The sequence below is a fragment of the Buteo buteo genome, chromosome 5 (genome assembly GCF_964188355.1).
Source record: "Buteo buteo chromosome 5, bButBut1.hap1.1, whole genome shotgun sequence".
NCBI classification, from domain to species: domain Eukaryota; kingdom Metazoa; phylum Chordata; class Aves; order Accipitriformes; family Accipitridae; genus Buteo; species Buteo buteo.
In genome coordinates, this window is record NC_134175.1 from 35160005 (window position 1) to 35172777 (window position 12773).

Below are 12773 nucleotides of genomic sequence, written 5' to 3' on the forward strand. Positions count from 1 at the left end.
TGTAATAAGATCAGCTCGATTTTATTTTTGAAGACTGCTGGCCATGGAAAAAAGCACTAGGACTTGCTCTAGTGGTAGAAGAAGCCATACAATGCATGTAGGTCTCCCACTGGAACAGGACAGCTGCCAGGGAGGCCTTTTTGCTATGAGCATAGTTACAGAAGTGAGGACAATAGCAAACAAGAGAAGACACAATAAAACACACATATAGGTGGCTATAACTACCTGCAAGTGATAAATTCAACTCAAATTACCTCCTGAAATTTAGATATACTTCAGTACCTTATTATGCCCATCACAATGTAATCCATGGACTGAAATATACAATTTATGAAGGAGCAAGTGGGTATGCTCAGCCATTTAGAACAATCTTCATGTTCTGAAAATCCGTATTATTGGAAATTGATTTCTTAATTTTATTCTGTGTTTCCAGTGCTTTTCAATCCAAACTTTAAAATGTTCAGACACCAAATGAAAGGTTTATAAACATTCTGTAAACTCAGTGCCAACACAAGAGTTCATACTGACGAAAAAAAAAAACAGTCAGGCTGTAACAATGATTTGCATACACTTACATAGCATCTCTAGAGTTAGAGATTATTACTATGAACTCTGTTTTTTTGCTTAATGCCATTTTTAAATATAATAAAAGGAATATTCCAGAACTGATTAATATTAAAGAGAAGATACTGACAAGCTATATACTAACCTGTCCCAGACCAGGCATACCTCCTCCAAGTCGCAGAAGTCTATCCATATTTCTAGAAAAACAGAAACAAAGGAAAAATGTTCCCAAGCTCTGAAGTGTTTACTAAATTGCTATCTATATAATTCACCTTCAGTCACTCAGTATGTCAAAAATATTGGTGGTAATTACAACACAACATCAGACTTCCTGTTAATTAACACCACATATTAATTCAAGAAGCTGTCTTCCATGCTAATTAACAGACCTTGTTTTATTGCTTTGGTTTTGGGTTATCCCCATTTCTGAAGACGAGCACTCTTGTCAAACTTTTCAAAACTTTCCTATCATTCAATTAATTGAGAGATTTTTGTTAAGAACAGCACCTACATCCAGGAAGTGCCTAAAACTTATTAGATATACAATCAAGTTTACTCCAATTTGTTCAGAAAGCATCAATAAGAATGTGAAAGTAAGGATTTTAGCATCCTCATTAGTAAGTTCTGCACTAATTAACTTACAGCTTGTCAGTTATCATCAAAACTACATGTGAAAGACACTGAGCAGATTATGGATCTCTGAATTAGCATCAAAAGCTTTTTTTTAATGAACTCATTATACTAAAAGAAATACTGTAAAGTAAACATTTAGTGTGTATATAGTTAGAACACTAGTGACAGTACAGTCATTTAATACATTTCTTGTGTTGTGTGTGCCATTGCTTTAGTGCAAGATTATTCTAATCAAGGCAACTAACTTGTTACTTTATAAAAAAAAAAACCAAAGCTTTTCTATCTTGCAACTTTCAAAGGAGTGATCTCCAGGAATAAGAATTGTTAAGGTGCCCAACTAAAAAAAAAAACAACAAACAAACCAAAAAACCACTGATGTTTGTATCTCAGCAGTTTATTCACTTTCTATTGTTGAAAAGCAATCTAGTATTTAATTGTGGACATCTAAGAAAGGGTTCTCTCCTAGCTGTAACGGACTTTTATCTTGCCTATTTGGCTTTTTCAACTTCTTAGCTTTATACAACAAAACTCAGTGATAAAATAAACAAAAACTACTGAATATTACTTTTTAAACAGCTGCTCTCAGCAAATCAAGCCATTTCCAAGGTTTACAGACATTAGTAAATTTTACTGGCTTATTTTATTTGTGAAATAGAAGATACAAAGTAAAGCATCAGAAACTATGATCTCAATTGCACAAGTTTTAATACAACACAACAAAGCCTGATCAGGTGATAAGAGCAATTGAGAACAGCAAGTAATGATAGTTCCAAAATACATTCATCCTCCAAATGGATGTTACATTACACATAAGAGAATTACATACATAATTTTTTTTTTTTAACAATACTAATTCAAGAACCTTCTTGTAAAATTAATTATGCAAAAGAACTTTGGACTTTTAATGAAAAATAAATTTCCTTTGTAAATTAAAAATAAAAAAGTCTTTATGTTGAAGGTGAATGTCATCTCATTATTCCTTCTGAAATTTGCTAATATTTTTACTGGCTAGATAGTAACAGGCTTTATTTCAGTTTAAGTTTAAAACAAGTATTTTAAGTTTCTTGTTAACACACACAGAGGCAGCATTTGAACCTACTAGTAGACAAGATTATCTAACTCCTACTTTAATCATGTATGGAATTTCACCCATTTCAAACAACAATATCTAAGACACATGGATCAATAAAACTTGCTGCATTTGCTAATTTCACTTTCCCAGTTTAATGTACTAACAAGCTATTAGCTTCATTTGATTCACTCCCTTGATTTTGTAGAATACGCAAACCCAACAACTGCAGCCTCAACTAACTCCAAGTACTTTCTTAAAGCTACCTTGGCACTATATGAATTAAAAAGGGGTTTATTAAAGGGTCAATGGTTATGCTTTTCTTTTCAGACAGTCGTTGAAACCAAGCTTCTCGATTACAGGTAAAATTTGCACTCAAAGTATATATACTTTTTTATCCTCAACCACAGTAAATTCCAAATCAAGTTGTAGGATTTCCATGGAAAGGTTAAGTTGCTGTTTAAAGCTGTTATGTAAAACATGGTAAATGGCTTCAATAAAACAGTCACAAGTACAAATTAACACCAACTACATTTCATTTTACCCCTCTGTGGTAGATACTCCTCCATTGAAACTCAAAATGATTCATCTTTCATGACACTAATGAGGGCTGAAGAGTAGCTGAGAAGTAAACTACTAACATTATTATTTTAATCAATCATGGTTGTATGTTTATTTTAAGAACCTCTTAGTCTCTACAACTGGTAACCATAAAACTGGTCTTCCCTACAACTACAGCAACTCTGATAAGCTGATGAGATGTACATGTTGTACATGTTCAGATTCTCAAGACAGTTGCACAGAGAGAAAATCTCTACAAATCAGTTCTAGATACACTGCAAATTATTTCACTAGCTCTGTGGCTTGATTCTAACCTGGTTAGAGTTTTGGCAACTAATACTTTACTTTCTTATTTGTAACTGAAGGTGTTTTAGTAGGTTATAGTACATTTAGACCTAAACATATTTGTTTACTCTGTATAAACATCTGAAGAATTTAGGTTAGCAATCCAAATTTAAAACAATTTTAATTTTTGTTAATCCACTGTGCCCAAGTATTATTTAAGCTATTAATTCCGTTTATGAAATAATGCTTTTGTAAACCTTAAAACAGCTTGAGCAAAATTTTTAGACCTTAATTGAGATAACTTTAGGATTTACAGATAAAGCAAGTATGCATTTCCAACCTGGTGCTCAGCAAGAGGTGATCGCAGAATAAACTCAGCAACAGCTCCCACTTTTTGACTGTAAAGATGATGCCAGCAGGTCTCTTTCCTATAGAAAGAAATAGAAAGGAGGGGAAGGGCAGAAAACCAGTAAAATTTAGAAACAGTAGCACATATAAAAAGAAATGTTACATTGATGACCTACAAAAGGACAAAGCACCATCGAATAACCAAAAGAATGTTGGTGGGGTTTTTTTTTTTGTTTGTTTTTTTTTTACTTGTACCATATAATCCCTGGAAGCAGTGCATGCCATGTCTTGCCCAAGTACCCATAACACTGAAAGAAGTTTCCAAGTTTCTCAAAGTTACATGGAAGAGTAAAGTATTTTAATAACCCATTTAAGCAATTTAAAGCTAATCAATAACTTAAAATGCTGTTAGAAACTGAAACTATGGTCCTTTATTACTATTTTAGAAGATTTTGCCATAGCTGAGATGACCTAAGCACACAGGTAAAGAGCAGCCTGCAGGTACGGACAGTTTTCTTGTTTACTTCAGCAGGAGCAGTTGGTGTGACTGGGAAAGTCACAGAGGTCTTTAGGTTTGCCTGAATCCAGGTTGAGAAAGGCTGCTTCACATTCAGTTTAGGAGTTAGAAGTCATGTATGTTATCCTCCTCCCAGAGAACACTGCCCACTAATTGCATCCACTCAATCATTTGTAGTGCAGTGTTTTAAAACAGATCTGTGAAATGATCTGTGGCCATGATTTGATAGACGTTTTTTTCAATGTCAATGTTAACATAAGGAGCAGTGGGGAAGCTGCTGTTGCTGCTTACCAACTTGATGCTGCTTTCTCAGTACTGCCAGGACAGCCATTTGTGCAGCCTTGCAGTAAACTGATAGGCTAACAAAAATGCTGGTTTTAACCCTGTTCACTTCTCTGAGAGGATTCACACTGCATCCCAGAAACAGTTGTCTTGGCATAACAGAAAAAGAGGTCTTGGAAGAGCCGATTCCTTCTAACGCTAATCCAGACTGCCGAAGACATTTATGTCAAATCATTCTTTAAGCTGAAGCTGCCCAAAGAATGCCTTTGGGTTTTGGTGTTGGTTGGGGTTTTTTTGGTAGGGGTTTTGGTGTTTGGTTGGTTTTGGTTTCTTTTTTTTAAAGTAACAGGTAATTTAACAGAGACTGTTCTGAACCTTATCTCCAAGAAGCACAAGAGCAAAGGAAGATGTGCTAATCTTCCTAGAAAGTCAGAGGAGAAAGAACAAGTCAGAGTTTCTCAGTGCTGACAGGCTGGGGTGGAACTCCACCAACAAGTAAAAGAAAAGTTGCTACATTTCTGCCAGCTTTGCATAACAAAAAGATCCAGGAGAGATCAGATGAGACAGGACCACAACAGCCAACAGTTTTATTTCCACAGGCTGCAACAAAACTGCAACCAATTCACAAGCGGGCTTCAGAGTTACAACCCAATTCACTTTTAACCAACTGGCCACCCAGGCATCTTGCATTCCCTTCCCCACTTCCTACAAGGATATTAAAGAAACAGATCTCTGTGAGCTTGGTCAGTTCCCTGGGGGAGGCACACAACATGTTAACCAATAGCTGAGAATTTCCCCTCTCTGCTGCAAAGTGCAAAATGCTAGTTTTGATTATACACTTACCTGTTGTTTTTTCTCTATATATAGACACACACATATATATACTTATAGTTATATATAAAAACCACAGAAAAGTAAACAAACAGTTCACAGTAAGTCTCGCCTCCTTTCCTTCCAGAGTCAGCAAAAAGTATTTTGATAACTCTTCCTTGCAGACAGAAGGAAATATTAACAGTCTCTGTTTTAAGTGAAGCTTTAAGGAAAGGAGTACACATATCAAATAGTTCCATATCAGAAAATTGCAGAAGGCCAGTTATAATGATAATAAACGTGCATTTTGGTGCACTGCAGGATTTAGATGACATGCACTCATCATTGAGATCAATGTGGTCACTGATGGCTTAAAATAAAAGTTAAGTAGCTTCTCTGCTTGTGTATGTCCATGATTGGAACATCTCAGCTAAAAAACCTTGATCATAGGATGGTATTTAAAAACCCCAAACCTCCATTATTGCAATTTTCTTTTAACTGTCCTGGCCTCAAAAGAGAAAAGTCTGTGGTTATTAATAATGCAGTGGAAGTATACACAGCGCATCTCAGAACTGATCTGAAAACAGAAATTTTTTAAGCCCATGTCTAATATTGTTCATAACAGTACTGTTAGGTAACTGAAATAATTAGCAAGAGTTGTCCATTTGGAGGGCTCTGTTTCACCATTCAGTTGTTGGTTACTACTTTCAAGTCACTTAAATGGCAACTTAAATGCTGACTTTTAATAATGAAAATATTTTTTCCTTAGGTAACATAGGGATGAAATTATATAAATGCATTATGCACACATGTATGTATACATATAGGTATAAACCAATAGCTACTGTGCTTATACTTGGCATGTTTCAGCACATATTTTGAAATCCAACTTGAAACACAGTCTTAAATTACTGTATCTCTTTGCATGAGACACATGAGTTTCACACTACAGCGTGCTATTTTTATCTAGCATTAACACTGCATGACACAATCTCTCAACGAAAGAGGGTTCTCCTAGGTTGACAACTTTCTAGTAAAAAAAAAAACAACAAAAATCAAAATTATCTTCAACAGACATGGAAGAGAAACCACTGGCTACTAAACTGCCCTATTAATGGAGAGAGTATCAGGCTAGACTCAGGTGAGAGCAATTCACTCCACACTTTGCAATCTGTAAACTGAGTGACTTCATGCAAATCATTTCATCTTTGGTAACTCAGTTTCTCCACCTGAGACTACATAATAAGCTTTGTATAAGCACTTCCAGATGTCCTGTTGAGAAGTTCCACACAGCACGTGAATTAACAATTTTATTAACAGCAACTAAAAAAGTTGTTTAAGGTTTTTGCTCCAACTATAACAATTTCAACCTCACTAGGGATGATAAAGAGCTACAAAGGTAAATTAGCTGAGGAATTGCATCTTGCAGAGAAACATCATTTCACCAAGAAAAGAACAAAAACTCACAGCAGGTAAAGTCAACAAACACTGAATGAAAGAAACTTGAACCAGAACAGAAACTTCACATGTGACAATGGGGCACAAAGTCTATCTTCCTATACATTTTATATGAAAGAGAAGAACAAATTACTGAAAACTGATGGTAATTTTGTTTATTAAAGCTAAAGACAAACCATGCCATGAATGAATGCAGTCTCAGTAGCACAAGTCCAGAGCTACATGACTATTTCGCTTCCAAAATGCTCTCAGCTCTGTAAACCCAATGTTTCTGGACAATATAGACCTCAATCTCAATAAATGTGAGCTGGACCAGAAAGTGTGCAGATTAGCTTCTCTGACTCTGCTTTCTGATATCCAGAAGCCCAGCAAACCTAATTCTACTACATTCATTGCTGGGCTGGTGTTACTGAAGTAACCCAGACCCAAGCTGACTACTCTAAAGATACTTAAGTACATCCACACCAAACTTACAGGTAAGTGAAGATTCATTAACAAATCACACCACCACAAAACCTCACAAAATTAATTTTAATTTTATGCTAAATATAAAGTAATAAGCTTCTCTGAACTCTGCAGAAGAGGGGGGTATACACACAAGTGTTGTGGAACTGTCTCCCGCCACCAGCGCCAGCAAGTACTCATCACACTGGTTTTCTATTATTCAAGGTATCCTAACTACCTGTCCTTTCCCGTCATCCTAGATGTCAGGAGATAATTGTAGCTACTATTAGTATACACTCCATAATGCCTGTCAAGATTGAAACACTTCCAAGAAAGTTACAAACTAATTTATATTTTGGTATTATTTAATGTTAATTTTGAAGCATGCTCTAATTTATCATTGTCTTCAAATGAATACCCCTGATGTGGCATGTTATAACAGCTGATGGAACACAAGTTACCCATTAAGCTATGGGCAAAACCTAGTTGCTCAAAGTCAGACTAAGTGGTTCAGAAGCAATTCATCCACAAACTAGTTTCCAGATTTCTTCACAAACACAGATCTTTTCCTTGTTTCCATAACACAAGCTCACAAACAGTGCCCTTCTCAGCAGGACCTTCTTCCAAGTGTACCCCCTGCATCCGAGGCATACAGTACACCTTGGACTCACAGGTGGTGAAAGCTTTACAATTAATACAAACCTGTCAGACTTTTCAGCTTGCCTAGTACCTTTTCGGCTATATACAGCTTTCAAATACATTTGCATAAAACTTTTTTAAGAGAAGTCGATCTCGATCCTTGCTGTTTTTCTGGTTTTTGACAGCGTACCAGAAACAAGCGCAACTTTAAGAGGCGACATCAGCGCACGTTCAGATTTGTCAGCCGTTTACAAGTATCCAACTACGTCACATAACTTTGTTCCAAAAAGGACATGCAAGTCTGCTGCATACTAGAGACAGCACTGTTCATTTTTATTATCGCTCCTTTTCTACTTACTTCCGCTTCGTCTTTCCCGACACGGATTAAAGATTTCTTCTCCCCCCCCGCACCCCAGCCAGCGCTTTGCCCTGGCTTCCCCCTCCCTCCCTCCCTCCCCACCTCCAGCCCCACACCGCCGGGGATGGCCGCAGCGCTTCGCTCCAGAAGCGGCAGCGTTTCCATCCGCCGAGTCCCTCGGACGGGAAACCGCCCGCAGGACAAACTCCCGCTCGGAGGCACCCCCCGCGCCACTCGGCGCCCCGAAACACCGGCCAGCGGCTGCAAAACCGGGCGCTGCCGAGGCCAAACACGACGGCTGCTCTCGGCCGGGAAGAGGCAGGGCCGCCCCGGGCCGGTGAGGCGCCGAGGCCCAGGCGGCCCGCTCCGGCGGCGGGGGTACCCCGCGGCCCGGCCGCCTCCTGCCGCCTGTTTACAGGCCGGCCGCCCCAGCACCGCCGCTGCCCGAGGTCGCCCAAACTTCCTTCGGGCGCGACCGGCACAAACGCGGCCAGGCACCGCCGGCCCCGCGGGGCCCAGCGTGCTCCCTGCCCGGGCCGGTGCCCCACGGGGAGAAAACCGCCCCCCCCCCCCGAGGCTACCCGGGGAGGGGACGGTGCCGCTCCCGTCCCCGCGACCCGCCTCCCTGCCCGGCGCTCGGGCCCACTCCCCGCGGGCCCCACTCCCGCCGCCGCCGCCACGCAGAGGCCGCCCCACGCCGCAGCGAGGCCCCCACGGGCCGCGCCGGGCCCCCGGGGATCCCGGTGACCGGGGCGCCCGTCCCGCCGGGCCCTCACCTCCGCGCGGACCCCTCCCCGGCCGCGCCGCCTCGGCCCGGGCCGCCGTGAATCAGCCGGATTTCATTCAAACCGAGTCCGCCCAGGCCTCTGCAAGGACTTCCCGGTTCAAAGGGCACGCGGCGGGGGCTTCCGGTCCCGCAGCCCGGGAAGGGGAAAGGAAGGGGGGCTGGGAGCCATGGCAACGCGGCCCGCCTGGCAACGGCGCGTGCCGCCGGCGGGATCGCGCCCGGCAGCGGCCGCGGCCGTTAAACCGTCCTCTTCTCTGTGTGGCGGAGCGAGAAAGGAGGGCTCGCCCGGGTGTCGTGGGGGAGGGTGGGCCGCGGCGGTACCCCGGCGCTCCGAGAGGAGAGGGCGAGCTGTGGCCGATCTGGGCCTGAGGCCGCTGAGAGCCTGGCGGCAGTGGCGAGTGGGGGGCCTGAGAAGCCCCTGAGGCAGCGGGATGCCGTGGTCGCACCCGCGTTGTCCGTTGCGCTGGCTGGATTGTGGACTGGCAAATCCGTAGCTGTCACAGTTACTTTTGGGAGCAGAGGCCTTCAGAGGGACGCGGTCTCTACGTGACGCTGAGTGGGAAGTGCCACATGCTGATCTGAAGCGCTTAAACTGCTTTGCCGTAAAGTTCTGGGTTGACTTTGTCCGTAGCTCAGAATCAAATTGCAGCCGAATGGCACCTGTGCTCAAGTAACTAGACGATAGGATGGCAGAAGAGCCAACGAATGGGTCATCGAATCAATAAAAGAAGGATTACTGTAATAGGAACAGTACCACATGTACTCCTCTCAAAAACAGTATTACAGAAAATAAGATGATTTAGAGAAGAGTAATAAGAATGGTCATCTGTATAAAAACAGCATAAGCAGAAATGGAAAAGAGTGACAATTTTTGCCATACAAAGAAGACAAGTAAGAGATAATGAGATAAAAGCATGCATGCTGATGAATGATGCAGAGAAGCAAACTGGAATTTCTATTATGTTAACACAGGAGCAAAAACTCTCTTGTAAATTAAAAGAGGAAAATACAAGGCCGAGGAAATAGTTTTTCAGACAGTATCTGAACATGTTGTGGAACTCGGTGCCTCAGGAACTCATTATGGCTAAAACAATACAATTTTTTAGAGGTTAGTTTGTGTCTAGCAACTGAAGTATTACAAATATTTTAGAAAGTATTGGACAACTTAAGAACCTCTAAAAGCAATTTATTAGGACTGCGTATAAAGTTTCCACCACAAATGAGCGGGAAGAGCATTATGGTTTGGTTTTGAAAGCCCCTTTAAGAATTAAGAGTGTAATATTACAAGATGGTCAGCATTTTCTGCTCACAGACAACTATATGGAAGCAGGTGGAAAGGTACTACGTTATAAATTATACTGGGATAACCTCAGACAGATATGGTCACCCCTTCCATGACACTTTAGCAAACTCGGAAGTGTTAGGTTTTTATACCATGATGTGTAAAATGAATCAAAAGAAAGAGAAAGTGTATTACCATGACACCTGCTATTCTGCTTTTCAAGAGCGGCAATCTTTTTGAAAAACAATATTCCTATAATTGTCTCTTCCATCCTTTTTCAGATCTTTACTAGGCTGAGGGAATCACAAGAGTTAAAATTTCCAAAAGATTCTTAAAAAGCTAAAGGCTTAAAATGTAGTTTGTATTGTGGGTCACTCATTTCTTTTTCACATTACTAATGAAAAACCTATTAGTGCAGTTTATTGCTGCACCTATAGCCAAATTATTCAGAAAAACAGAGTAAAGACATAAATATGTCTGTCTGTTTGTGTGCTTTTATCTATGTATGTTTGTCTTATACAAAAGAAAACTTGCACCCTGCTTCAAACAGGCTCTTACATTCTTTCCCGTTTTAACCTGGCAAAAACTTAGCTCCTACAGTCTTGAGACTGTATTTTGAGACTTCTGCATATTTTAATGTTCTCAAAAGTCATTGAGAACAATGACCACAATAATTATGTGGTCAAAGGTTCTTTCTTTTTTGTGTGTGTGTGATTACATTTAAAAGGTAAAGTATTAATTCAGTGAACTGAAATGCATTATGTATTTTCCTGATTTGTACCTTGTTTTCGAGAGCAATCCTTTTATTCCTCCATGTTCACTGGAATTCTGATACCTTAATGAGAAATACTCATTGTATTTCAATTGTCACTCTGCAGTCATGTGTCTTTAAGGAGCTCCACACTTCTGAAAAAAGAAAGAAACAAAAATATTTATGAAAAGTGAGCATTCCTCTGGGTTAATGTGTATGGTAGGGAAAAGCAAGATAGTTAGATCTTTGTAATTTACCTATACCCACTGACTTAAAAGAGGTATGTCATTTCAAACCATGTGAAGATTTGGCCCTTCTCCTTTGAAATACAGAGTGAAACAGACTTTCATTCTTATTCCTAATTACATTTCAAGTCATAGTATTGACTTTTTTAATATATACATTTATTGAAATTTTATAAATAAATATAGTTACAGAAGAAGAAAAAAGGAGAAAATAGGAGAAATATTTACATTAGAAAGTATAGTGAATTAATTGGATATATAGAGGCAGTATCATAGTTGGTACTTATGACAGATGGTATTTTATATTTTGATATAAAAAAGATATATTCTTAATCGTATATGTCAAAGAAAAGAGACCATATGTTGTTAAACACTTCCAAATTGTCATTTAATCTGAAGGGCACTTTCTTGCGTGCTACTGAATCCCTCATTGTTTTGGTCTAGCCAACGCTAATCCACAGAAGTTTTTTATTTACTCTTTTGCTGTAATGCAGTGCTGAATGAAAATATTCAAGATTTGTTCCCTTTTTCATTACTTGGGTGGCTGTCATAGGTGATAAAAGCTTCTTTTGATTGGATCCTTACATTCTTCCAGTTTTCCCCATACTAACCTACCCTTGCTTATAGTAAAACGATCAACAGGGATCAGACTTGCTAGGAGGTCACACCATTTTTTCCTGACTCCTGGCTTACCTGGTATTTGATTTTCCCCCAAGGCTGTTTGTGATTGGGTTAAAGCAGCAATATTCCTGCAGCTCTGTAATTAATGAGTAAAATTTTACAGAGCTGGGTGACAAAATTGAAGAGTTGTGTGTAGAACACAAGGAGTACACTGAGAGATTGGCCACAATTTTCCTGCAGATCAAATATATAGACAAGTAGAATGCTGTTTGTGCTAGGACAGGAGGAAGTCTCCAGGACTTTGTTATAGTATTAACCACCACCACCACCACCACCCACCCCCAAACAACAGAAGATACAATTTTAGGAAGCCTGGGATTAGGGTACACAATGCACTGTAGATTGGACAAAACATTAGAATTATGGACAATTATATTTTCTATGTTTAAGCATATAGAACAGAGCATAGGAAATTAATATGCATTGGGGAGTTCAAGTGCTGACAACATCCTTGTGAGAGGATAATAGAGTCAGAAGCCACACACTATTTTTTTTCTATTTGCTTAGAACTATGTTTGGTAGTCAAACACTGAAAAAGTAATAGAGGAATAGTAGTTTCTTAAACTGTAGCCTTTTACCCTGGGAATGAACTGGAGCTCTGTCTTGGCAAACCTGTGTATGGGAAAATGGTTTCTTCTGTCATACTTGGCAAGCACTCAAAACAGTTGGAAGTGCTTACGATGACCTATGTGACATCCCCAACAGCTTGTAAAATGCCTGATCAACTCTTTGCTGCATACAAACTAATAACAGGTCTTGTCACAGACAATGCATAAAATTTTACAAGATTAGTTAAAGATAGTATGTTAGAGTGAGATTACTTTTTTTAGTCTTCTCAACAATTCTACAATCAGCTGCAGAAGGCTGTTAGAGGTTTGAAAGAGGCTTCATTAATCATGAAGCATATGATTATTGAAAACCTGCAAACAAAACTATTTTCATCTCTTCCAGAACATAGACCTGCCCATTAAAGTATGACAAGTATAAACCCAAATTAATTTGGGTGAGAAGAATGGTAACAATGTATTTGGATATAATCCATCCCAGTTTAGAAGGGAG

The 12773-nt window shown here is 39.8% G+C and overlaps 1 protein-coding gene across 1 annotated transcript in view; it reads right to left on the reverse strand.

The window, feature by feature from the left end:
- PSMD14 (proteasome 26S subunit, non-ATPase 14) overlaps positions 1-8897 on the reverse strand; it is a 48553-nt gene extending 39656 nt beyond the window's left edge. The window contains exons 1-3 of the mRNA XM_075028580.1: positions 8745-8897; positions 3453-3540; positions 710-761 (exon numbers count right to left, since the gene is read on the reverse strand). Of these exons, the coding sequence (XP_074884681.1) occupies positions 710-757 (48 nt within the window). The 5' untranslated portion in view covers positions 758-761; positions 3453-3540; positions 8745-8897. The remainder of the gene's footprint in view (positions 1-709; positions 762-3452; positions 3541-8744) is intronic.
- Between the last annotated feature and the right edge of the window lie 3876 nt (positions 8898-12773).